The 25,569-nt window shown below is 55.1% G+C and overlaps 1 protein-coding gene and 2 long non-coding RNA genes across 4 annotated transcripts in view; 2 read left to right on the forward strand and 1 right to left on the reverse strand.

The window, feature by feature from the left end:
* Positions 1-302: 302 nt before the first annotated feature.
* The window catches only part of CORO2B (coronin 2B), a 135,373-nt gene continuing 110,106 nt past the window's right edge, over positions 303-25,569 (reverse strand). Inside the window, exons 3-12 of the mRNA XM_030317841.1 lie at positions 23,660-23,776; positions 14,023-14,172; positions 13,229-13,393; positions 11,095-11,211; positions 10,864-10,968; positions 10,229-10,325; positions 6,537-6,649; positions 6,108-6,198; positions 5,766-5,905; positions 303-2,254 (exon numbers count right to left, since the gene is read on the reverse strand). Coding sequence (XP_030173701.1) covers positions 2,123-2,254; positions 5,766-5,905; positions 6,108-6,198; positions 6,537-6,649; positions 10,229-10,325; positions 10,864-10,968; positions 11,095-11,211; positions 13,229-13,393; positions 14,023-14,172; positions 23,660-23,776 — 1,227 coding nt within the window. The 3' untranslated portion in view covers positions 303-2,122. The remainder of the gene's footprint in view (positions 2,255-5,765; positions 5,906-6,107; positions 6,199-6,536; positions 6,650-10,228; positions 10,326-10,863; positions 10,969-11,094; positions 11,212-13,228; positions 13,394-14,022; positions 14,173-23,659; positions 23,777-25,569) is intronic.
* LOC115515751 lies at positions 1,528-5,816 on the forward strand. Of its 2 annotated transcripts, none has more exons than XR_004343773.1 (4): positions 1,528-1,620; positions 1,706-1,787; positions 2,151-2,298; positions 4,115-5,816. It is a non-coding gene; the product is annotated as an uncharacterized LOC115515751 (long non-coding RNA). The 2 variants fall into 2 exon arrangements; XR_003969390.1 differs by lacking the exon at positions 1,528-1,620 and having other exon boundaries at positions 4,115-4,899; positions 5,378-5,816.
* LOC115515754 lies at positions 12,236-14,802 on the forward strand. The gene is made up of 3 exons (XR_003969394.2): positions 12,236-13,404; positions 13,793-13,930; positions 14,390-14,802. It is a non-coding gene; the product is annotated as an uncharacterized LOC115515754 (long non-coding RNA).

Genomic DNA, 25,569 nt, shown 5'->3' on the forward strand with positions numbered 1-25,569 from the left:
GAGACATTTTTGTTCATCACCACTGGGGAGGGGTTGCTATGGCATCTGACGGGTCCTGCTAAATATCTTACAGTGAATAGGACGGCCCTCACAGAAAAGAATTATCTGGCCCCAAATGTCAGTTAGTGCTGCTTCAGAAGCCTTGCTGTAGATGAACAAAAGTGTCACATTATATCTGTAGATACAGACGTGGCTCGTTGTTCCAGAAAGGCAAGGAGCTGTGGCTGGGAAGCGGACCATCAAGATACCATGGTGACCAAGGGCAGGAGCCACTGGAGTTAAATGAGATGGTCGTGCCCGGGTGTGAGAAGTTGAAAACATTTTATTTCAATTCTATCCTTGGGAGGCAGCATAAATAATCACAAAAGACCACAAAGGTCACCGGGGAAGAAAAAAACGGTCAAGAAGTGTGAGGAGATGAGAGGGGACACTGTCTAGCTGCAGGGGGTGGAGGGCGAGGAGACCCTGCTTTAGCTGGCGGAGAGGGTGGAGGGTTCTTGGAGGAAAAGCCCAAGGGGTGGGGCTTTCCCCGCCCAGGTCACCTGGTGGGGGGGGGAGGCGCTTAGGGAGCCCTGGCCTCTGTGGATGGATGTGCTACAGGGCAGCCAAGGGACAAGCAGGTGTGGGGGCATAATGCTAACGAGAGAGGAGTGGACACCCGTTTCTTGACCCCCCCCCGCAGGCCAGATCTCACCCCCAGACTGTGACTTTTCTGAGAGCAGTGTTTATAGACTCAGTGGGTAGTGGGCAATGAAGGGAGAAAACAAGGGAAGAAAAAAGAAAATGTGTAGAAGACCAAATGAAATATGGCGTCTCAAAGAGTTGCGTGACCTTGGGCCACTCCTGTTTCCTCATCTGCAAAATGGAGGGAGGATGCTCCCTACTTCTTGGAGCGGATGTGAGGCTCAACTGAGACCCTACGTGTCAAAGAACCGCGTAAACTTTAAAGTGCTATACGGACGCGAGGGGCTGTGGTCGTTCTACAAGCGTAAGGCTGAAAGTGGCTGAGACACAAGCGGTGAGGGGCAAGACCCCTGCTCTGCCTTCCCCAGGGCCGAGCTCCACCCTTCTCAGCCTCAGCTTCCAGGAGGAAGAGGCCTCATCTGAGGGAGTCACCTGGGGAGTGAGAGCAGAAGGTGGGGGCCAGGAGGGCAGAGGGGCACTGAGTGTGGAGGGCCTCAACTAGGCAGTGTGATACATTGGCATTACTAGTGTTGGGCAGACGGGAGCAGTGGCTTCCGGTTCTCATTCTCCACAGAGACCTGGGCACTGGCGAAGCCCCTGTGGGAGCCACCTCGTGATGCACTGGGAAGGGCCCTGGCCCGGAGTCTGGATACACTGGGTCCTGGTCCTGGGCCGACTGTTGACCTTCCGGGTGACTTAGTAAGTCACTTCCCCATTGCAACCCTCAGTTCTGTCCTTTGTGAAACGGGGACACTATTCCCTACCCTGCCTACCTCACAAGTTAAATGGGAGAAGGGGGTTCCAAGAGCTTTGAAGAGAATCATGGGAAGGCAAGGGGTCATTATGGCCTTGGCGAGCAATCCTCTTAATTCCCTGAAGACAAGAGAGAGGGGGCGAGAGACAGAAAGGAGCCGGGCTGCTTGCAACCCTTGTCAGGTGAGTGAGCCTTGTGGGGCTGGCTGCCGGGGAAGAAAGGGAGGTGCGGGGAGGGGAGGCAAAACAGCTGATGCCTGTAATCCAGCCCTTTCTGTGCAGTCCAGCGGGGATGTTGGGAGCCCCAGCGGGGAGTGCCGAGATGTCCCGGCGACAAAAGTTCAAGTTCTGTGAGTACTGGGGGTCCTGGCCTCCCCGTCTGCTCCCTGGTCCATTGAGGACACCCCTCAGGGAGCCCGTGCTCTTTGCCCCGCAGGGGAGAAGCTGGCTCCTGGGGTGGCCGCCAAAGGGTGGGTCTCCAGGAGAGGCTGGGGACTTTATTAGCATGAGGTCAAGAGATCAAAGGTCAGCTTCCAGTCCTGGAGGCGGCAGGTGGGGTCCTCTGGCTGTCCCCAGCTCCAGTCCCGGCTGTGTCCCTGGGGTCACCGGAGAAGGGGAAGTTAAGGGACGAGTAGAAACCACGGAGAGATCGGAGGTCAGCTTAGAAGGCAGCCCAGCCGGCGAGCTAACAGTTCTTGGGGCTGTTGCGCAAGTTTTTCAGTTCCAGCTGCAGCTGCCGAATGCGGATGTCCTTCTGGGCCAGCTCTTCTTTCAACCGCCGGATCTCATCCTGCTGCCGGAAGAACATTCGGAGGAGCTGGGGTGGAGGAAGAGAGGGGCCAGGCGGCCGGGAGAGAGCAGGTGAGAAGGCAATTTCCTGAGTGGGTATCGTGCCCGCCCCTGTTCCCCGTCAGCCTCTGCCCTTCTCTCCCAGGCCTCCCCCTGCCCCCGCTTTAGTCCCCGGAGGCTCTTGTCCCTGCAGTATGCCCTTCTCTGGACCCAGCTCATGGCTCCTACTTCCCTGGGGAGGTATGAGAGCGTCCACATGGGCCCCTTTCCCAAATATCTCAAGCTCACCATTTTAGGGGGGCAGACATAATACTCTTACTTGCCATTTGGAACGGGGACCTTTATTATTATTAATTTTTAAATGTTTATTCAGTTTTGAGACAGTGAGAGAAAGCCAGGGCGGAGGGGCAGAGAGAGAGAGGGAGACAGAGGATCTGAATCGGGCTCTGCACTGACAGCACAGAGCCCGATGCGGGACTTGAACTCGTGAACTGTGGCATCGTGACCTGAGCTGAAGTCAGACGCTTAACTGACTGAGGCACCCAGGTGCCCATATTATTATTAAAGTAGGTTTCAAGCGCAACGTGGGGCTTGAACTCACGACGCTGAGATTAAGAATCATATGTTCTATCCACTAAGCCAGCCAGGCACTGGCTTTCAGATTCCCCTGAAAGGGAACCTTTCTAAAAGTCTTTTTTTTTTTTTAATCTTTCTTTCTTTTTCTTTCTTTCTTTCTTTCAATTTTTAATGTTTATTTTTGAGAGAAACAGAGACAGAATGCGAGTGGGTTAGGGGCAGAGAGAGAGGGAGACACGCGAGCAGAAGCAGGCCCCAGGCTCCGAGCTGTCAGCACAGAGCCCGACGCGGGGCTCGAACTCACAAGCTGTGAGATCATGACCTGAGCCAAAGTCGGACGCTCAACCGACTGAGCCACCCAGGCGCCCGCAATCTTTATTTATTTTTGAGAGACAGAGAGACAGAGTGTGAAGTGGGGGAGGGACAAGGAGAGGGAGACAGAGAATCTGAAGCAGGCTCCAGGCTCCGAGCTGTCAGCACAGAGCCCGATGAGGGGCTCGAACTCGCGAACCGTGGGATCTGGACCTAAGCCGAAGTTGGACGCTTAATCGACTGAGCCACCCAGGAGCCCCTATGATTCTTTCTTTAAGTGACTTTTTTTTTTTTTTTAATCAAATCGGTACCGGTTACATCTGTTCAGAGGGATGATGTGCTATTTGCCCCTGTGCTAAATGATTCCACACACTCCTGTGGCTTCCAAGTTCTCGAATATTCTTTGCCTAACCTTTTGGTCAGGTTTCATTTAGAAGAAAAAACAGCCGTACTGAGGTGTAATTCACATACCATACATGCCACTCATTTTAAGTGTACAATTAGCAACAGCGAATTTTAGTAAGATTGGGTAAAATGAATTTTAGTAACATTCAGAGGCGTATAACCGTAGAGTCTTCTCTTCTGTGCCACACTTCCGGTTTCTCTTCACACTTGGACCACTGTGTCCACCATTTACAGCCTAAATGTCTAGCCGGTTGATCCCAATCGGCGGCGGTGGTTAAAATTGTGGGTAAACCCAGAGTCAGCAGGCTCTGAGCGAGTTTCTTCACAGTAAGGAAGGTTCACGAGCTTTAGTGCAGGTTGTGGTATCTGTGTCGCCTGCTCAGAGACCCTTGAAAACTTTGCTCCAGGTCGGTTTTGGTTCATACAAATCAGTCGTAGCTCAATGTTACTTGATTTCACGGCTGCTCACCCCTGCCTCTTCCACGCTGGGTACTAGAACCGACCTCAGGCTCTTGTTATGGCCCACCTGGACTATCGCAGCAACTCTCCTACCTCTACCTTCTCAGTGTGCTTAAAAAGTGTGTTTTTTTTTAAGTGGAAAATGCCAAATATATACTAGGGTGGAAAGAACCACACTATGAGCCTCCAAGAACTCATCAACTGGCTTCAAGAAATAACACGTGACCATTTTTGCTTCATCTCTACTCCTACCCAATTCACCTGTCCCGCTGCCTCCAGGGATTATTTTGAAGCAAATCTCATTTATCCCATGATTCCACCCAACCCTAGGAATCGGAACATCCCCCTACAATGGTACGAAACATATAGCAATTGTCAGTCTGTCTTTCAAATTTCCCTTCAAGACTGTGAGGTCCCAGAGGTCAGGAATAGTCTTCGTTTGACAAATAATAGTGATGATCGTTAAGTTGGTGTGACAAGAAACCTCCAAGATGGCCGCCGTGTTATCCCCTCCCCTCAAGGGTGGACTGGGCCTAGTAACTTGCTTCAAATGAATAGAAAACGGCAGAAGTGATGGTCTGTCATTTTCAAAAAAACTATGACTTCCATCTTGGACACCTTCTCTTGCTCACTCCAAGGGATACCAGCTGCCACACTGTGAGCTGCCCTGCGGAGAGGTCCATACGGTAAGGACCTGAGGGAGGCCTCTGGCTGATAGCCCACGAGGAACCGAAACCCTCTGTCCAACAACCTGTGAGCGAATGCATCCTTCCAGCAACCATGCGAATGAACTCAGAAGCAGCTCCTTTCACAGCTGAGCCTTCAGATGTGACAGCAGCCCAGCTGACAGTTTAACCACACGGCCTCATGACAGACCTTGAGCCATGGGCATCCATTATGAGATACTATGAGATAATAAAGGTTTGTGGGTTTAAGAATTAAGTTTTGGGGTGATGTTTGACACAGCAATAGATACCTGTACAGTTAGCCTCATTGAGCACTGAATATGGGCCAGGAAGAGTGCTAGACTCTTAGAAAATATCTCTTTAATGCTCACCGCATTTCATATCCCCATTTTACCACGAGAAAGGTCAGAAAACTTGCTCGGGCACAGCCAGGAAACGGCCGAGCCCGGAATCAAATGCAGTGGAGTCCAAGTAGTCATCTCTACTCCAGTGGCATCGAGCCACGTGCCTGGCACAGGGCAGCCATCTGTGAACCCTGGCTGGGCTGAACTCAGTCCCTGGTATTGACACCAGGGACTGGGGGTACCGTTGAAAGGAGAAGCCTTCGGGGGGCATGGGTAAGACCCAGCTATGGCTGTCCCTGGATGACCTGCCCTCCTTCTAAATGGTACAGAGAGTACTTTCATAAACACAGCCTCTTCCCCGCCAAACAGGAAATTGTCAGACCCCGTCGCTGCCGCGGTGCCAGGGAGGAAGGCCGCGCCGTAATGCCTGAGGCCAGGCTTTCCTCTGTTAGCCAGGAATTTATAACTCCCGGAACAGCAAATGACAGCGACGTTCCGAAACGGATTCATGATCCACGGAACTGTGTGGGCTAGTGAATGCGAGGGCTGGGGGTGGGGCATCAATATCGCTCCCACATCCCAGCCTCTATTTACTGGGGTCAGAGGCAACGGAAGCCAATAGCAGGCTACTTATGGCATTTGTCACAGAAAGAAAAATGCCCCAGATGGAGTCGGCTTAAAGGCCTGCAGCCCATAATTGAAATGTAAAGGTCTCGCTCTTCTAGGACCTGTGGAGGTGATAACTTACATTCCTTACCTCGTTTTCTGTCCTGGGTGGGACATTCTCTAATAAATCTATTCCATTGACCACAACGCTCTTCTTTTCTTTGATGGGAGCCTTAAATACCATTTTTGAGGACTTCTTATAGCCTTCCTTCAAAGACATGAGCACGGGATCTACGAAAGGCAAGGGAAACGTTCACACTGGCAGGTTGGTCGAGTGTCGAGTGATGGTGTTTTTCATTCACACCATCCTTGGCAGCTGGCCGAGCGTGGGGGAGTCGAGCAGAGGCCATGCAAAGGGGAAATGGGTGAACTCGAGTGAAGGCAAAAGCTGCAGTTCTCGAAGCCTCTTCCGGGAAGCCCACCCGCACGGTACCTCGGTTGATGCCCCCCAGCCATTCATCAGGGGTCAGAGCTGGCTCCGTGCCTGGCGTCATGGGGTAAATGTCTTCCTGGTAGGAATCCGACTGCAGTGAGGGGAGCAGAAGAGTGGACACATAGGGGCCGCTGAGAGAACCCCTGCTGTTCAGCAGCCGGTTCTCCTCGCTGACCTCCCGCCCAGCTCCCGCCGTCCCGCCGCCAAGCCTTTGCACTCAGGTGTCTCCCATGTGGAATCCCCACCCTGCATTCGTTAGCAAGCCAGACTGACCCCACCCTAGAACGGCCCCCAACTCCCACCCCAAATTGGGCCTGAAGACCCCAGGCCACAGGACCTTCTTCTGGGCTCCTCAGGCTTGCAGTCCGTGGCGAGCCAGCTAGGATTCAATGCGGGGGTCCCTTTGGAGCCCAGCATGGCCCCACTCACCCTCCGGGGTACGATCATGGAGATGGGCTCAATCAGGCCCTTGAGAGTCACCAGCTTGTAGAAGCGGAACACCTCGCAAGCCGACACATCCAGCCCGTGCTTGGGCATGACCCCTGTGGACAGGCACACGTGGCTCCATGGGGTCCCAGGGATCCCCGTCAGCACCCCTCCTCCCTGATGTCCTTGATCAAGAGTGTCCTTGAGCACTTAGGTCTGGAGGCAATGCTCTATGCTGAGGGCAGCAGGTGGACCGGGGGCTTCTTGAGTCAGACCCTGTCTCTAAGTAGTAATGTCTCAAATAAGCCCCTCGGGCCAGTCCTACCTCACCAGGGTGCGTGCTTTAGAAATGGGGCCTTTTATAACTGGAAGGGGCTGTTGGGATAGTTTAGTCTATTCCATTCTTTTTATAGATGAAACTCCTAAGGGTCTAGGGGAAGGGGCTTGCCCCAGGTCACAGAGTATGGCTGGGGCAGAGCCACAGAGCCTGTCACCTTTTTTGTTTCTTTTTTTAAGGTTTTTTAAAAAATGTTTATTTATGAGAGAGAGAGAGAGAGAGGGAGAGCTGGGGAGGGGCAGAGACAGGAAGACAGAGAATGCAAAGCGGGCTCCGTATTGTCAGCGCAAAGCCCGACGTGGGGTTCGAACCCACGAACCGTGAGGTCATGACCTGGGCCGAAGTCGGATGCTCAACCCCCTGAGCCACCCAGGCGCCCTGAGCCTGTCACCTGAAATAAACTAGCTCCCCTAAGCTTCTGTGTATCTGGTCCTCAGAGAGAACAAAGGAGAGAGAACCCTTTCTCCACGCACCCTAGAGCCCGAGACTGCTGTCGACTTGTGTATCTAGGACTGACAGGGTGTGCATGCCTGGTGCATGTATTATCCGTGTGTCCCCACTCGCCACAGAGTTCCTAACGGCTGCCTCTACTCGATGCCCACCGAGGAAGCAGTGCGGTGTGGGGTTAGGAACACAAGCTTTGGGGTCGGACACACCTGGTTCTGAGTCCTGACTCTGCCCCTCTTTCTGGTTGGGAAGGTCTTGGGTAGATCACTGCCTCAGGCTTCAGGTTCCTTGGCGGGTTAGAGGAGAACAGTATGACCCTTCACAAGATGGTCAGGGGATTGGGCCAGAAGATGCTCATTGACTGCCTGCCACCCTCATGAGCGCAGGGGATGTTAGTTTCTTCTTCCGTGATGTGAACAGGAGTTAAGGTTCCAGCTCTCCTTGACTGGAATGGAGGTCTGCTCTTCCAGATACAGGAATTCTAGATGCTGCAGGGAAGTACTATCATGGTACCCAGGTGGGATTTAGAGCCAGTAGGGCTGGTTTTGAATTCTGGCTCTGCCATGCAGGATCTAGGTGACCTGCCCGGGGTGAGTTACCCAGCCACTCTGAACCTGTGAAAGGTGCCTGGCTCATGGCAGATGCTTTGCAGTGGCCGCAGGTGACGGGGGCGAGGAGAGACAGTTCTCCTTGGTTCCTCTCTCCTCCTCAAGTCCTGCTGACTCGACTTCCGAAACACCTGGATTCATCTTCTCCCCATCTTCCCGCCTCCTCCTTAGTTACCATCCTTTTCCTGCCGCCTCCTTAGTTACCATCGTTTCTTGGCTAGAAGTCCACAGTGGCCTCCAAACCAGTCTCTCTGCCTCCCTCCTGTCCTTTCAAAATCCGTTCTCCCTACAGAAGCCAGAGCAATCTTGGACTAACATTTCAGATTGCGTCATGCTGTCCCATCTCCCACCCGCCTGCTTAAGACAAAGAAAGGCCTCCAGTGGGTTCCCAGTAAAACCCAAACTCCTTCCCCTGTGTGACGGATGGCTGTACGTATCAGTGGGCTCAGGAAAGAAGATTGCCCTCCCCTTCCAAGCCGTTGAGGGTCCGAATACAACAAAAGGCAGAGGAGGGAGGAAGTCACCCCTTTTGTTCCTGCCTCATTGTTTGAGCTGGGACAGCTCCTGTCACCTTCTCCTGTCCTTAGACTGGGATTCACACCATCAGCTCTCCTGGTTCTCAGATCTTTGGACGTGGACCGAACGTCACCTCCAGCTTTCCTGGGTCTCCAGGAAGCCAGCAGCTCTGTTTCTCCGAAGACCCCTCGTGATTATACCTTTCTAACCCATCTCATGGCATCCGGCCCCTGCTCTAAGCTCCAGATTCATGTCCCAAGCCTGTCCCCATCTTCTGCCATGTCACAGAGTCCACGCTTAGTCATCCGGACCTCTGTTCTGTTTCTAGAATATGCCAGGCTCATTCCTGCCCCAGGGACTTTGCATCGATGATCCTTCCTGCTGGTCCTACTCTTCCTCCTTCCTGCTTTTCGGATCTCGGCCTAAAAGGTCACCTCCACGGCGAGGCCTTCCTTGACTACCTGGTCTAAAATAGCCCCCCGTCGCTCCCTGTTCTATTGCCTCATTTGATTCTCTGCCTAGACCTTATTACCATCCAGTATTTTCCTTCCTTAGGTGTTGATTGTCTGTCTCCCTTCAGTGGAATGTGAGATCCCAAGAGGAAGGCTGCGTTCTGCACTGTTTCCCACTGAGTCTAGAGGTTGCCACACGGCTGATACCCAGTAAGTGTTTGTTGAACGACGGTGTGAAAGGGCAGGAGGAGCCAGGTGTTTGGCCGGGTGCTCTCCATCTAAGCTTTACAATAGCCCTGAAAGGTAGGCTTGATTTTTCCCTATTTTACAGATGGGGAAATTGAGCCTCAGAAGGGTGAGCTATACATTTGAGCCAGAACGTCGACCTAGGTCTGACTCTACAGTCCAGGATGCTTTGTATTCTACTTGACCAAGAGGTGACAGTGAGGAGGAGGAGGAGACGACAGAGTCGGGGAGGGGTGAAGTCAATGGAATGGTCACTGGGCCTATCTCAGGGCCGCCATCTTGCTGCCAGTCACTGAGGTGGGCTCTCGGGCCCTTCCGGCACTGATGGTCTGGAAGCTGGCTCTCAGGCCGTATCCGTAGCACCGGATTCCCAGAGGGAACAAGCCAGACTCGGGCTCCGAGGTAAGGAGGGAACGGGGCCCCCAAAGAAACTTCTTCCAACGGGCTGATTCTGACCCCAAACAGGAAATTGCTGAATCATATGCAATGCCAGTTGAGAGGAATGAAACTTTTGCTGTAAGACTTTAGCGGTGGTAGAACGGGGGGTGTGAAGAACTCACTACGCTCCGTCCGTCAATTCTGGACCCTCTGAAGGATTTGCTTAGAGGCTGGGGAGCCTGGGGGTGCAGGGATGGGGACACCCTGGGACTTCCTCCTGTCCTCTCAGGCAGGGACAGAGTTGCTCCTGGAGACTGGGGTCCTGGCTTCCCAAAGGCTTCAGGAAAGTGTCTGGACCCAGACTTTTCTCTGACCTTTAGTTTTTCAACCACCTTACAAGAGTTCAGAGCCACTTGGAGCGCCAGTATCCCCATCTGCAAATGGGAATGAAGCCCGTGTGGGCCGCTGATGACCAGAGGTGATGGAGGATGTCAGGCACCATGGAATGACAGTCAGTCAGGTGGGTGGTGACAGGCTGGCGAAGAAGGGCAGGCGGACTTTCCCAGGGGCAGCATCTGCAGGTTCTGACTGCCCATGAGCTGTGGGCTTCTGACTCTGATTTTCATTTAAAGGCAGGGGTGACCCATGAACCAAACATCCAGTCTCTTGTTCTATAGCATAACAGCCATGGAAGCCTGTGGACCCCCTTACCTAGGCCTTTCTGCGGGGCTGGGGAGCGGAACTCCATGAGGTAACTCAAGAAGGGCTTCTCAGTGCTGATCTCGTAGTACCGGATGTTTCCATCTCCCTGGGGGCAGGGAGAGAGGGAGGTGAGGAAAGTGGGGGCGGGGGTGGGCTGGGCTGAGCAGGCCCCGGTCCTGGGGGTCTGCTGCAGAAAGCCTCAGCGGTGGTCCAAAGACCAGGGAGACCTGGCCTCTAGACCCGTGGCCGGTCGTCACAGGGGACTTACGGGGTGATGGGGTGGAGGTGGTGTGTGCGTGTAGACAGTGTTTGTGATAGACGAGGCCATGTTTGCCAAAAAGCTCCCGGCAGGTGCTTCGAATGCCGTCATTAGTCACTGCGCTCTACACTTCAGGCTCTGAGCCTTATCCCGGTGTCCACCCCACCCCAGTGCACCTCGGAGGGAACTGTCAGTCACTGACACTTCAGTAAGAATGAGTATCAGACCTGAGGGCGGGTTTCGATCAAAGAGAGTGAGAGAGACGACCAGAGAGGTTAGCCTGGCTCTCCTCAGGGGGTAGGGCAGGAGCGGGGGCACAATGGTGGGGCAAGGGGGTCTCCCAACAGGCTGCCCCAGCGCTCCCCACCCCCCAATCTTCGACTACCTTTCCAGCCAGGTAGAGCATGTGGGTGTCAGCATCGTAGAAGGGGAACAGGAGGCCCGACAGCCCATCTATTTCCTCCTCGATCAGGGGCATGGATAGGTCCTCCTGCAGGGAAGAAGGCCCATATCAGCTTACGTCCAGGCAGGACGGGCCCCTTACCTCCCCCGACCCCAGCACAGCCCCCAGGACTACAACTCTTTCGTGTCACCGCCTGGCCTCCCCGTGGCTGACCTGGTCCCAGAGGGCGATTTGTCTCGTGTTCCACCTGGAGACCCCTGTCGTGAGCAGTCGCTTCATGTTTCCCAGGAACACCACTCGGTTCACTCTGTGGTTTTTGCAGTTTGCCTCCTGGCAGGGACAGAGAAAGCTGCTAAGCCACGGCCGCTGGATACTAGGAAACCGTAGTAGGCTCAATGGGGGCCCCCAAAAGATATGTCCATGCCTTAGTCCCTGGAATCTGTGATATGGGGTCCTTAACTCCCCTGGATCACCTAAAGGTCACGGCGAGCATCCTTGTAAGAGGTGAGAGATACAGACACACAGAGGAGAAGGTGATGTGACTCCAGAGGCAGAGACTGGAGGATGTGGCTCCCAGCCAAGGAAGCCAGCAGCCATCAGAAGCTGGAAGAGGCGAGGAAGGGTTCTCTCCCAGAGCCTCCAGAGCTGAGAGAGAGCTGTAAGCCACTGTTTGTGGTGATTTGTCACAGCCGCCAGAGGAAGCCAGGTCAGGTGCTGTGGAGCAAGAGAGCCCTGGGACCAGGAGCCCAGGGAGCACAGGGGACTCACGGGGTCACTTCTCGATAACTTGCTTCACCCAGGGCTCCTTCTAACAAGGCCATCCTCCGCCTCCACTCCCCCTGCCTCTCGGCTCTCGTCCCTTCCTTCTCCTCCTAACATGCAACAGCCCTTTGCCTGCATGAGTCAGCATCAGGTCGGATACCAGAGGCTGGCGGGGTGGTGCAAAGACTCAGGCTGGCGTCACCTGCTCTGGATTTCAGTTCCACGTCTGTCAAAGAAGGGTGGCCCTGAGGAGTCCCACCCCTCTGGCCTGCGTCACGTCTGTGGGGTGGAGCTTGGGTTCTCAGCTCCTTAACTTCTTCTCCGCTCAGCATGGGTTCTGCACCCACCCCCCTCCCACCCCAGCTTGGTTTGAATTCTTTAAAAAAATTTTTTTTTAATGTTCATTTATTTATTATTATTATTATACTATTTATATATAATTTATTGTCAAACTGGTTTCCACGCAACACCCAGTGCTCATCCCAACAGGTGCCCTCCTCCATGCCCGTCACCCGCTTTCCCCTCTCCCCCACCCCCGATTCCCCCTCAGTTTGTTCTCAGTATTTAAGGATCTCTTATGGTTTGCCTCCTTCCCTCTCCGTAACTCCCCCCCCTTCCCCTCCCCCATGGTCTTCTGTTAAGTTTCTCAGGATCCACATATAACTCTGCCTGTAACTGAGTGTCCGTCTCTACCCCCCTCCAAGGCTCAGTTCCCCTGCGTGAAAGGCGGAAGAGCAGCTGAGCCACCCCCCCCCCCCCCACACACAAAGGCTGTCATGAGGATTAAATGAGTAACGTCCTGGAGCCCTTGGTACAGTGCATGCCACACGGGGAGCTCTGAGTAAATGGCGGTTGATGCTAATGATGCTAATAACTATGAGTGTTATATTCTGCGATGGTGGTAGTAGGTGGCTTTTTGGTCTTGCCACTTCGGACTCTTCCGAAAGAAACACAGCCGGGTCAAGCATCGGTCCTTTCTTGGGTAGGAGGTAAACCTCACATTTCACCCAAAGTTTCCCTCCCATTCCATCCATGTATGCCCCATGCCCGGCACACAGTGGGTGTTCGAGAAGTTCATTTCTTACTCCCCAACGGCATCTAATCCCTTCCTTGCGGTCAAGACCCGGAACACTCAAAGATCAAGGTGGAGCTAAATTCTCCATCAACCTCCCCGCTTGGCGCCGTCTCTGGGGCTGGTGCCCTGAGCCATTTCCCTCAGGCCGGTCCCCACGCAGGTGCCTGGGTAGCAAGTCCCAAATCCCCTCTCCTGTGCCCACGATGGGGCTTGGGCGATACCCAAGGATTTGTGCCCCGAGGGGTGCCACCAGTTCTGCCCCTGGAGCAGGCCAGAAGAAGCCCGTCTGGGGAGAGGGGTGCAGTGGGGATGAGAAAGGGTGCTGAGGTCTCTCCCCACCCAGTCTAAGCAGGGCCCCGAGAAGCACCCAGAATCCACAAGGTCAGCAGGGGTGCAGGCCAGGTGCGTGGGAGAAGGGGAGCTGGCACAGCCTTTTCCTCTAGGCCTGCCTGAAAGCCAAGCCCCACATCCCGACACCTTCCCTTCCCCTCAAAGACGGTGGGGCTTCACCTGCAGGACGCGGCCAGAGCGTGGCTCAATCACGCGAAGCTTCTTGTCCTTGCACGTGGTGGTGAGCAGGCTGCCGTCGGTGTTGAAGGACATGCAGAGGATCACATCTGAGTGACAGTCTATCATCTTCACCGGCTCACCCACGTCCAGGTTCCAGATGAGGACCTGCCAGGGGGGTGGGCATGCCGGAGGCAGGGTCAGCCCTGCGGCTGCGCCGTGAGGCGCCTGTCCCGGTCTGCACCCGGTGGCCCCGGGAGAGATGCCCCATGCCGGGTCGGGGTGCGCTGGGAGGCGGGGGGGTGGCGTTAAACTCTATGTCAGAGGCTGATGCTCCCTGCTGCGCAAATCCACTACTGTCCCTCGGCAGATCCCAGCCCCAGCCGGGATCGGTTTCTGCTACCAGCAAGGAGGATTCATGTTCCTGGCCAGGGCCCCGTGCTGTTCTCTTCCCTCCACCAACTTTGCTCCTCTTTCCCACCAGGAGGGCAGCGGCCACTTCTAGATTTAAGAAGGGGCCCGGCAGAGGGTGTGGGCACGGAGTGGGCATTCTCTTCCAACCCGTAGGAGCCAGAGAAGCCAGACAGGCAGCCTCCGTGGACCCCGGGAAAGACAGGGTGCACAGAAGATGCCCGGCGGTGTGCAGCGACTGAACGAATGAATGGACAGGCGGGTGGGACAACGCTGATGAACGTGCTCTGGAAGGTAACAGTGCCCCCTACAGGCAGCTCCTCAAGACCCACATTGCTCCCCCCCACCCCCGCCCCCCTCCCCACAGCCGCAGCCTAGCAGCTCACCTTGTAGTCATAGCCGGCACTGAAGAGGATGTTGTTGGTCGTGGGGTGCCACTCGACCAGCCCCACGCGCCGGCTGTGCCCGTGCAGCTCGAGGAGAGCCTCTGTCATGTTCCGCTTCAACCCACCCTCGGGGATCTCCCAGATCCGCACCTGCAGACGGGGGGGACGGAGGGCTGGGTGGGCAGGGCCAGGAGAAGCCCCTGACGGCCCCCTCCTTCGGACACCAGGCTTCCCAGATCTGCCCAGGGAGGCATCTGCTGGCCAGTGAGGCGGGTAGAGCCTGACTGAGGCCCGGGGGAGGCTCTGGGGTGCACTTCAAGAGGAAGGTGACCATCTCTTGCGCCTTTGGGGACGGTTTCTCTGGCAGGCCTCTGCAGCCCTAGACAACTCATACTGCCGGGCTATTGCTACAGTCTATCTCGTCCCAGAGGGCCACACAGTAATCAGCTTTTGGCCAGTGTTGTATTAAAAGCCTGCCTCCGCTTCCCTTCCCACACCCTTCTAAGAGCTCTGACCTCCGTCCCAGCAACTCTGCTGATACCCCATGGAGCCATCCCTTACTGTGCCCCCACCAAGGGTGGACACGTGAGCAGAGGAAAAGCCATCTGGGAGGCTGGGAGGCCCGGAGTCTCTCCTGAGAGATGAAGAACTAAGGGGCAGAGGTGGATGGGACGCTGGAGCCCCCCGGGAGAATGGGCAGAGCCTGGATGCTGCCACTGTTCGCAGTCTTCCGGACGCCTGGGTGGCTCAGTCGGTTAAGCATCTGACTCTCGGGTTAGGCTCAGGTCATGATCTCACGGTTTCGTGAGTTTGAGCCCCGCGTCAGGCTCTGCGCTGACAGCGAGAAGCCTCCTCGGGATTCTCGCTCTCCCTCTCTCTGCCCCTCTCCCGCTCACGCCGTCTCTGTCTCTCTCAAATAAATAAATAAATAAATAAACTAAAAAAAAAAAAGAAGAAGCAGAAAGAGATGATGGGCCAAGCGAAGGTGGGACACACGGAGAAGCAGAGAGCAGAGGCCGTGTGGCCCCAGAGAGAGGACGTGCGCAGTTTCTCTGCCATCTCTGAGTGTCCCCCTCATTACTGACGTTAGTCGTGGGGGACTTCCATGTCTCTGGCCAAACATACCCTGCGCGGTTGCAACCGTCTCATCTACAAACGGGAGAGGAAACTCTTTGCCTTGCTTTGCCTACCGGTAGAATCAAACGAGATGCTGGTTGGCAAAGTCTGTAAACTGTAAAGTGCTCTAAAGACCTAAGGAGTTCTAGTCCTTGTTACAATTGTTGTCGTCAGTAATGCCATCGATTGCGCGCTCCCTGGAGAGGAAAGAACACACGTGACTGCCATTTAGGACACCTTTAAAGCAAATCTTTTGAAAATCTGAACTCCACCTTGGCCAGGAAGAGACAAATGGGAAAAACAGCTTTGAGATACCATTTATAACCTTCCAAAATAGCCACCCCGGGAGGGGACAAGGGCCAGGGGTTGGCAAGATTATCTCCTGGAACTTGTAGATTCCGTTGGTGTTGGTAGTATTATAAATCAGAGTAACTCTTTTGGAAGCAATTTGGCAATCTTTAGTAGGAACCATAAAGACATTTATGTTGTATCCTTTGACCTAGTAATTTCACTCTGAAAATCCAATATAAGCAAAAATCTCCATGCATGAAGGTGTTCATTGCAACATGGAAAATTTAGAAACACTCAAAGTGGCCAACACTAGGGCAACAAATTAATACGTTATGTCATTATGCGATGTTAGCTGTTCAATGATAATTCCGAAGCCCATGAGTAAACAGGGAAAGCCAAAGACAGTCCTAGGGACAGGGGAGAAGGCTGGGAACTGAGGGCACCCCTGAGGGAATTCCCTTGGCGGTTTCCCTTCTTGATGTTTTCCCCCGCAGATTCTAGCAATGAGTATTTCCCACATCATGTGTGTTTCCCTGGAAGACCCAGCTCTGCACACGCAAACGTGGGAGGCATGGGGTGAGAAAGGCAGGTTCAATCAAAGGTTTGGGGTCACCCTTAGGTGTATCATTCTGTTAACAAAATACACTCGGGGTGGGGGGCGGTTGCTGGGTGGCTCACTTGATTAAGCATCCAACTCTTGACCTCCGCTCAGGTCATGATCTCACGGTCCGTGAGTTTGAGCCCTGAGCCGGGCTCTGTGCTGATGGTATGGAGCCTGTTTGGGATTCTCTCTCCTCTCTCTCTCTCTCTCTGCCCCTCCCACATCTCTCTTTTTTTCTCAAAATAAATAAATAAATAAACTTAAAAAAAAACACTCAGTGGGGCGCCTGGGTGGCTCAGCTGGTTAAGCATTTGACTTCCACTCAGGTCATGATCTCATAGTACATGGTTTCGAGCCCCATATTGGGCTCTGTGCTGACAGCTCAGAGCCTGGAGCCTGCTTCGGATTCTGTGTCTCCTTCTCTCTCTCTCCTACTCACGCGCTGTCTCCGTCTCTCTCAAAAATAAATACACGTTAAAACAACAACAACAAACCACTCAGGGCACCTGGCTGGCTCAGTCGGTAGAACATGTGACTCCTGATCTCAGGGTTGTGAGTTTGAGCCCCACACTGGATGTAGAATTTACTTAAAAAATAAATCTCAAAAAAAAAATGTTTAAACAACACACTCGAGAAAAAGTTATAATTAGGGGACAGTTCGCGATATTTTTCTGACATGGTAATCGCCTTTGGTTGCTCCAGCTCTCTGCGAAAGCCCAGCGCTCAGGAGGCGCCTGGCTGGTTCAGTTGGTAGAGCGTGTGATTCTTGATCTTGGGGGTCATGAGTCTGAACCCCATGTTGGGGGTAGAGATTACTTAAAACAAACAAAACAAAGCCCAGAGCTCGCACACAGCCCTGCATGGTGGTGGGGGTTGGGGGAGCGAGGTGATAGGGGACCCAGCAGGACCCAACAAACCACACACCCCACACTTTTCTGTCTTTTACGCAGAGGGAGGCCGTTACGCATGTTCTTCTGCAACTTGCTTTTCTCCCGTAACAGGTAGTGGACATCTTTCCACACCAGGACACATGGATTTACCCTATCTTATTAAGTGGCCGGCGGGGGGGGGGGGGGCTCCTGATGCGTGACTGTGCCAGGATGGGTTTAATCAGCCTCTATTAACGGACATCAGGGTTCTGCCCACTGTTGTCCCTGTTACAATTCACTCTGTGCCGAACAGTCCTGTAATACAAGCTTGAGTGTGGATATTTCTGTAGGGCACGTGCCTACAAGCGTTTCATTTTTTAATAGTCACTGTAAAACTGTCCCCGAAAAGCTGTCCCAGTTTTCACCAACAGAGTCTGAGAGCACTTCTTTACCTAGGTCTCTAACTCTACCTTCAAAAATAGACTTCTGTCCACCCAATAGGTTGACAATGACATCTCACTCTTCGGGTTTGCATTTCTTTGGTTCCTAGAAATACTCGGCATCGTCTTCTGTGTTTATTGTTTGCGCTGGAGGAGGAAGCTCTGGAAGCTTTTGGACTCAAAGGGATGAGCCTTTGAGGGTCATAATGAAAGGCCAGTGTGGACACGTCTGGAGGCAGAGGATGTTGTCTATGGGCACCTTATACCGTGTCCTGAGGACAACAGATGAGTATATACACGTGGACACCAAGGCAGTCAGTGCCTAAGTGTTGACTGAGGCAGGAGAGTGGCCTCTGGGCTCTGAGAGAGATCTCTGAAGCAGAGATTACAGACTCATTCATTCCACACACGCACCTCTATGAGCCAGAGTCCTGCTAGCCAGGGGATTGTGCTGAGCTCGCCCGGTGCCCTGCTCCTGAGCAACACACAGTGGGGCAGTTAAGGGCAGAGAACCCATGGAAACAGAGCTGAAGGGGGGCTAAGGGTGGGTGGGGAGGGTCTTGGCAGAGCAGGGCTAGAAGACAGGATGTTGGCCCAAGTTTGAAAAGAGAGGTTGGGGATGTGGGGAGGGGGGAGGGGACAGACACAGGACCAGCGTGCATGGGGGGCTCCGGCACGGTGGCTGGGGGAACCGCAGCCTGACCGGGGTAGAGCAGGCCGGCAGGGAGCGGAGGAGGCCAGAAGCCATGTGTGTCACACCTAGTCACGGAGGCCTCAGGAAGCAGCTTCGCTTGGGCTGGGTCTCAGGAAGAGCCCATTTCCAGAACAGTCCAATTCCTGAGCGTCAGCTAACTGAGGCGTGTCCCACGCCAGGCTAAGGTAGAGGCGCGAGGGAAGCTGTGAAGTGGGGTTCCGCCCAGGTTCTAATCCCACTCGCTGCTGGATGACCTTGGAAAGCCAGGTGACCTCTCTGAGGCTCAGGCTCCTTGTCTAGATGATGAAGAGAGACACGTGCCCCATGTAGGGTCAGACTACACTGGGCTTCATGTCCTTGGGAGTCTGACGCTTTCTAGCCACAGCAGCGGATTTGCTGGGATGACAGCTCGGCCTAGGGACCCAGGGGCTGAGCCAAGGGGATGGGGACGGCAGGTTGTGTCTGTGCCTCTGAACTGGACCCAAGTCCCATCCATGGAGCCGAGGCCTGCAGGGGAAGGCCCAAAGAGCTGTTTTCACTAATGACTGTTAGGTGTAGGGTCCCTGGCAGGGCTTGGGGGACCCAATGGAAAATGTCCTACAGAGAGGGAGAGAGGCACCTTGCCTCACCCCCATCTGATACCAGCCACTTCCCTCCCTGGGCCCCAGTTTTCTCATCTGCACGCTGAGGCCATACTAGTTAATCTCCTGAAGTCCCCTGCGTTTGACATCATCGAATGTATCACTGGCGAGGGGGCGAGACGCTGGGTCTCCTGCTATAGCACATAGCTGGCACCCTGTGCCATGGGAGCTCAGAGGAGGAGCTGGAGTTCACAGTGGGCCTAAGCCGCTGGAAAAGGAATTCCAACCCCTTGGTCTTCAAGGGGTTTGTTTGAAGCAAAGAGCCGACGCGTGGGGGAGGAGGGCTGCGGATCGGCTCAGAGGTTGCTCTGGAAAGTTACTTCCATTCAACAGGAAACCTGGTAAGGGCAGACAACCGGATTTCTGGAAGGAAGGGGTGGAGAAAGGTGGCAAAACACTCTCTCTAGCAAGCCAGCTGCGCCCCTTTTCAGGTCCCTGGCTCAGAGCCCTGTTTAACTCAGCTACATTCAATGCAACCAAATATGTTCCATGGCTCCCTATGTCACACACACCAGATACGGGGCAGGAGAGGGTGTCCTTCATCTCAGCAGCTCACAGTTTTGTGGGGGAGACAGCAGGCAGGGCAGACAAGGCTAACGGGAGACGGCTGATAAGGATGGTTAATAAAGTTACAAAACCAAGTGTCCCTGTGCCTGGGGAGGGGGCGGCTGGCGAACAAAGGGAGAGCTCTGCAGTCTAACAAGCTCTGTTCAAATCCACGCTCTGACCTCAGCGGCTTCCCCCATTCCTTCCTTCTCGCCTGGACTGAATCTGACACCTTAGAGAGGACACGGTTTGTCCTTCTGCTTATCGATTCCGAAAAAGAGAGCAGCTCCCCAGTGCCAGGGCCCAGACAACCTGCCAGGCCATCCCACTGGATGGTCGACTCCTCCATGCAGGGGTAGGATCCCCTGTCACCATCTTTGTTTTCAGCGCCAGGAATGGTGCCTGGCACATACCTGTTGAATGAATGAGGCAATGGAAGAATCCTAGAAGCCCAGAAGCTTTGCTATCACATCATCAGCAGGTTCAGCAACGAGTCATGAGTCATCCCCTGACCTGGCGGAGCCCTTACGCCAGCTGCTGGTGAGCTGGGTAGATGCGAAATCACCCCTGAAATCCTGGTTTGGAAGGGGTGGGGGGATTTCTCTCTTGGATTTTGAGGTTCACCATTCAGCTTCATCTTTACCCGGAAACCAGTGACAGAAGGCCTATTTGGGGGCCCAGCGAGCAAAGAACGACATGGAAAGAGCACTGGGTCTCTGACTCCAGCTCTCTGGTTGCCCCAGGGGCTCTAGAGAGAGTTCTCAGTAGACAAGAAACACGAACCATGGTGTATTTCATTCTGATGCTGAGCCCAGTATGATCTCCATTTTACAGGGGGCAACTTGTGTGCAGAGAGTTAAAAGAAACTGGTCCAAAGTCACAGGTCTGGGAAGGGGCAGAACCAGGATTTGAACCCAGGCCTATGGACTCCTGAGCCTGAGTGGCAGGTCTGCGGTGAGGCCTCAGCCAGGCCATCGACCTCTCTCAGGGTGCCTGTCCTTCCATCTCTGAAAGGGGTATGTTGCTCCCTTCTAGCTCCAAGAAGTGTTGGTTCTCTAGAGGGTGGTGTGTGTGTGTGTGTGGAAGGGCAGGGTGGTGGGTGGCTTCTGGCTGCTTCCCCGCAGGGCTGATATCCTGCCCCATCCCACTCACAGTGCCTTGGGAGAGGGGCATCCTCTCTGAGGGTGGGGGTGGGGAGGGAGGGCAGCCTTTGGAAAAAGGAGCAGAGGAAGAGAAGGCAGAGGGAAGCTGCTGAGCTCAGCCCGCCCGGGAGAGGGGCCTGCCTCCCTCTCCCCCACCCCGCCCCTCCCCGGGACCACCCTTTCCCTCTCCTTGAGATGTCAGAAACCTCTCCCTCTCTCTGCAGCTGCTGGCCCTCTGGGAAGGCTAGGAGCACGAGGCTGGAAACCCATAGAGCCCTTCCCCGCCGCCTGCCAGCCACCCTCCCGAGCTGCAGCAGAAGCTATAAAAAGCACAGCCGTTCAACAATAGGTGACATCACCCAGCGGCGGAAAGAACTGGATTCTGCCAGATGCCAGGGAGAGTTATGGCCCCTATCTCTCCCTCAGGACGGGAGCCCCTCGGGAAAGGGCCTGGGTATGTTCCACTGGACCTCTGGCGGGACGGGGTCAGACTCCCGAGGCCCTCCTCTCTCCCTGGGGGAGGGTCGGGGCGTAGGGGATGGATTTCACTGGAGGATTTTCAGGGATGGGGCATATGGGAAAGGAGCTACGGAGCTGGGAGGGCTTGCTGGCTCCCTTCAGTGTCCTCTGGACGTTCTGAGAGACAAGCAGAGGGCAGTGGAGGGGTGAGAAGAGGTGGGCAGGCACCGCCTGGAGACATGGTCTGGATCTGCTTCGAACAGCTCCTCTCTAGCCCTTGCCGGCGGGTCCCCTCCCTAGCCCCCCGTGAGTAGCACAGCGCCTGGCACTTAGTAGGTCTGCTGACTGACCTCCTAACCCTGGTTCTGGATGTCACGTCTGGTGTGCCAGGAAGTTGATCATTTGGGCCGGAGTGGGTTGAGGAAGGGTGTCTTGCCCCTCGAGGCGCTTTGATGGAGGCAGGTCTGACTGGCCTCCTCACCTGACCTTGGGAGCTGCGGGCTCCTCCCCCGCACATCCCAGGACCTGCGGAGGATGCCGCCCCTCCGTGTGCCCTCGGAGGGTTCCCGGTACGGGGCCTGCTCAGACAAGACACCGAGATGTCAACGCTGAGTGTTTGACGGATCTGAACTGCCAGCCTTCGCGGCGCTGAGCCTCAGTTTCCTCATCTGTAAACCTAAGACTGTTGGTGAGGTGCTGAGGAGTGCTGCCTGGGAGTCCGGAGACCTGGGCTCTGGCCCCCGCCTGTGCCCCGCCTCCCTGCATGACCTTGGACTCGGTGCTTCCCCTCGGGCCTCAGGAACCTTCTGCGGGAGGGGCTACTCCAGCGTTGGGGTGGCCAAGCCACATTCCAGGGCTTGTTTGGCTCCGGGAGGGGGGGCCTCCTCTACAGAGCCAGCCGTGAGCCCTCCGGCCCGCCAGCTCCCCTTCCCTGATCCCTGGGGTGCACAGCGTCCCCTACTCATGTTGAAATCCTACCCCCTCAGCTGACAGTATGCGGACTCAGGGCCTCTGGGATGTGACTAACTCATAAGGGTGGAGCCCTCAAAAGTGGGATTAGTGCCCTTTTCAGAGCCTCCAGAGGGACCCCAGCCCCGTCTGCCATGTGGGCCTACAAGGAAAAGTGGGCCCTTCCCTGACCACGCTGGCACCTGATCTCGGACCTGAGCTCCAGAACTGTGAGCAAGTGACTCACTTTACAAGCCACTCAGTCTGGTGTTTTGTTACAGTGGCCAGGGGACTATGCGCCCCCCCCCCCCCACCCCCCGCCCCTGCCCGCAGGCCTGTGCCTTCTCCCCGGGCCTCCTTCAGCCCCTTCTCTGCCTGCAGTTAGCTTTCCCTAACTCCCTGTCCCCTGCCTGCCCTTCCGGCAAAACGAATCCCGCCTCCCCGTGTGCCTAGCGCTCTGACTCCATTCTGCCTTGCACTCCAGCGAGTGGCACCCTTCTGCTGGTGATGTTTCCGGAGCGGCACAGAGACCAGCAGGCATATGCTGGGCACAGACCTCCTTTCCCCCTCACAGCGGCTGCCAGAGGCACGGATGACTCTTGCCGTTTCCCAGAGGAGCAAAGCTGAGGCTCAGAGAGGGTAAGTCACACGCCCTTGGTCACCCAGCTGGCAGTCCCGGCCCGTGGGATCCCACAGCCGAGCTCCCTTTGAAGGGCAGCACCCGGGAGCACGGCGGGCACACTGCGGTCCTTCGGTCAGTGCGTGCGACACTGAAGAGGGCCGCTCGGCTGGTGTGGTCGGGGCCGGGGCCTGATGCTTTTCCTGACACGGGGCGTGGAGAGCTGGTTTATTGGCCGGGCTCCTGGAGCAAAAGGCACCTGACTCACAGAGCAAGAAGGTGCTGAGCTAGAACCGGGCAGGGCCGTCAGGGCGAGCGACCCTTCCTCCCTCCCGCTGAGTCAGGCAGAAGCTTGGACCAGAGGTGGAGCCAGGGCTCCGAGAGCCCTGGCCTGTCTGTCCCTCCCCGGGTCAAGCTGGTCACTGCTCCTCTCTTTCCCAGCTGGCTGCCCTGGTGAGACACGGGACACCGGGGCGGGGTGGGGGGCAGGCAGAGGCTTCCAGCTCGGACGGTGTGGACTCGTGTCATGACGTCACTTGGTTGAGTGGGGAGAGCACGGGCTGTCCAGCCAGCTCTTAGAGGACTGCTCCTCGGCTTCCTAGTTGTGTGACCTTCCCGGCCCTCACTTTGGGGGCGGCAGTGCCCCTGTCACACAGGAGGACTCACCACACACACTCCAGCTCAGACTGAGAGGAGGAGCTCCGTAGGAGGCAGCCCCCACTTTCAGCGTGTTTGCTCCCCCCACGGCTGATGACTGTCGCCAACACCTCAGCAGGCAGGGACGGAGCTGGCTGGGGTCGCCGCACCCCTCTGTGGGCTCTCTGCACCCGGACGAGAAGGCTGGACGGCTCCCCCACTGGCCCCCCTCTCCCGCCCAGCCCAGTGCCTGGCGCACCGACCACTGAGCCCTCCCGCCCCACCAGCTCCAGCTGCGTCCTTCCCAGCCCAGGGTGGGCAGGAGGGAGACCACACACAGGGAGGAAGGTCTCCTTTTGAGACCACCGACGAGTGCCGAATCACGTACCTAAACTCCTTGTTTCAATTCTCACCTACAAAATCGACACCTCCAAAGGAAATCACACTCAAAGCACAAGATGTGCCAAACGGTCCGTGGGTTCGCTCTCTTCGTCTTTTCCCTAGCTCCCTCCCCACCCCGCGGCTGGCTGGAAGGGTGACAAAGAAGACAGAAGAAGGGCAAAGACGGAGAAAGAGAGGAGTTTAGGAAGGGAGGCCTCCAGGAGGAAGCAGGGGGGAGGCCCCTTCCTGCTCACCGACGTGTCCTCTGAGCACGAGGCAATGATGTTGTCAATGAATGGGTTCCACTTGATGTCCAGCACGTTGCCTTGGTGACCACAGACCTTGGGGTAGTTGGGTTCAATCCTGCCCGTCTGCCGAGGAGGAAGAGAGAGAGAGAGCAGGGGATTAGTTTGATGGGCCTAGGGTGGTCCTGAGAGGAGAGCCTTTATTCTGGGCTTCTAAACTGGACTGGAAGGTCCTCGAGGACCTACCCACTATCTTATTCACCTCTGCATTTCTGCACCAGGTTGGTCCAAATTGTTCTGTGGCTGTGTCCTCCCCAACCCTGAATGGTAATGGGGCAGGGGACACAGAAGAGTGATACACCCTTGGTCCATACCACGCCCCTGTGCAACTTAGGAAAAGGTACCCCTTCCCCAAGTGAAAGTTTCAAGTTAAGATGCTCCTGTTCACCTGAACAACCAGAGCCTAGAGGGCAGCAGGCGTGGCAGTCCACACATCCAGCCACGGGGCATGTGCTCTCATACTCCCCCCAGTGCCCATACTCCCCCCCTGCCCTCTAGGGAGGCGCCAGGGTCAGCAGGAGGCTCCTTCCTGCTGCTCCAGGAGTCAGCAAAGAGGCCCGAGTCTCTGGGTCCACCTAAACACTATCGTATAAGTTACTCTGCCTACGATGTGACCAGTGCCGCTCCCAGATGTGGATGCTTGTTCAGTGCGTATCTTAAACACCTGTACCCAGTGCCCTGTGGTTCAAAGCATACTCTATGGAGTCACACAGGCCTGTGTTTGAATTACAGCTCTGCTACTTTTCAGGTACGTGGCCTTGGGAGAGTCAGTGAAGTTCTCTGAGCTTCAGTTTCCTCATTTCTGAAATGAGGGCAGTAACACCTGCCTCTTAGCCTTTTATGAAGACCGAATGAGCTAACGCCTAGCGAAGTGCTTGGCGTGTAGATTATCATCATAGTGAATGCTCAATATATGACGGTAGTAGTATTCTCATGCAGATTAGATAATGACACCTCCTCCAGGAAGTCCGCCCTGATCCCTGAATGGGTTAAGAGCTCCTCCTCTATGTGCTCATTGCATTCTGTGCTTCCTTCTATTACAGGCACCGTCATGCGCCGTTGCAGCCTGCTTCTATTTGTCCGTGAGCAACTGAGGACAGTACCTGTCTCTTGTCTCTGATTGTCCAGCTCCTTACAAGCCTGGCACGCACTGTATGCTAGGTATATAACCTGAAAGACATCCTTCAAAGGGAATTGATTCGACAAAAGATGGAAGGTCGGGGGGAGGGAAGGGAAGGGAAGTCCGTTTAATGAAGGGAAGGAAAATGACAGGCAGAAGCTGTGTTTCCATCCCCAGGCTTTTTAATGCTAGATTTTTGGGGCATCGGAGGAAATAGGAAGGATCTTCCCAGTCACCGCCCATTGGCTAAGAGTGGTTAGGTCCTCAGAGGCACCTTAGGCAGGTCATACCTCCCTGCTTTAGGTTCCTCCACTGAATAACGAAGAAGACAGTCCATTTTTGTAAAGCCTCTGCTCGCGTGCCCTCTGCCTCACCAGTACGGTGGGGTTATTTCAGAGCATGTGTCCTGCTATGACCTCTCCCCACCCACTTCCTGTCTGAATCTCCATCGGCTCATTTCCAGATCAGCTGGGTTTTTTGTGACACGGCAACGGTGAGACGGGTAGAGAAAAAACAGACCCAAGAGAAAGTGGCAATGGTGGAGAAAGAGAGAGAGGAAAACAGCACCCGAGGGGTACTCTGGAGAGCTCCACTGACATTGTGCATTGTGGGAAAATTACAGAATGGACGAAAAGGGTCTGGGGTGTACCACCACCAGCTCAAATGGTCCCCTTTGCCATTTTATGGGGGGATGCAGTTAGAGCTGGAAAGCCCATTTCAATGACTTTTGGGCTGTCGG

The sequence above is a fragment of the Lynx canadensis genome, chromosome B3, assembly GCF_007474595.2.
Source record: "Lynx canadensis isolate LIC74 chromosome B3, mLynCan4.pri.v2, whole genome shotgun sequence".
Classification (NCBI taxonomy): Eukaryota; Metazoa; Chordata; class Mammalia; order Carnivora; family Felidae; genus Lynx; species Lynx canadensis.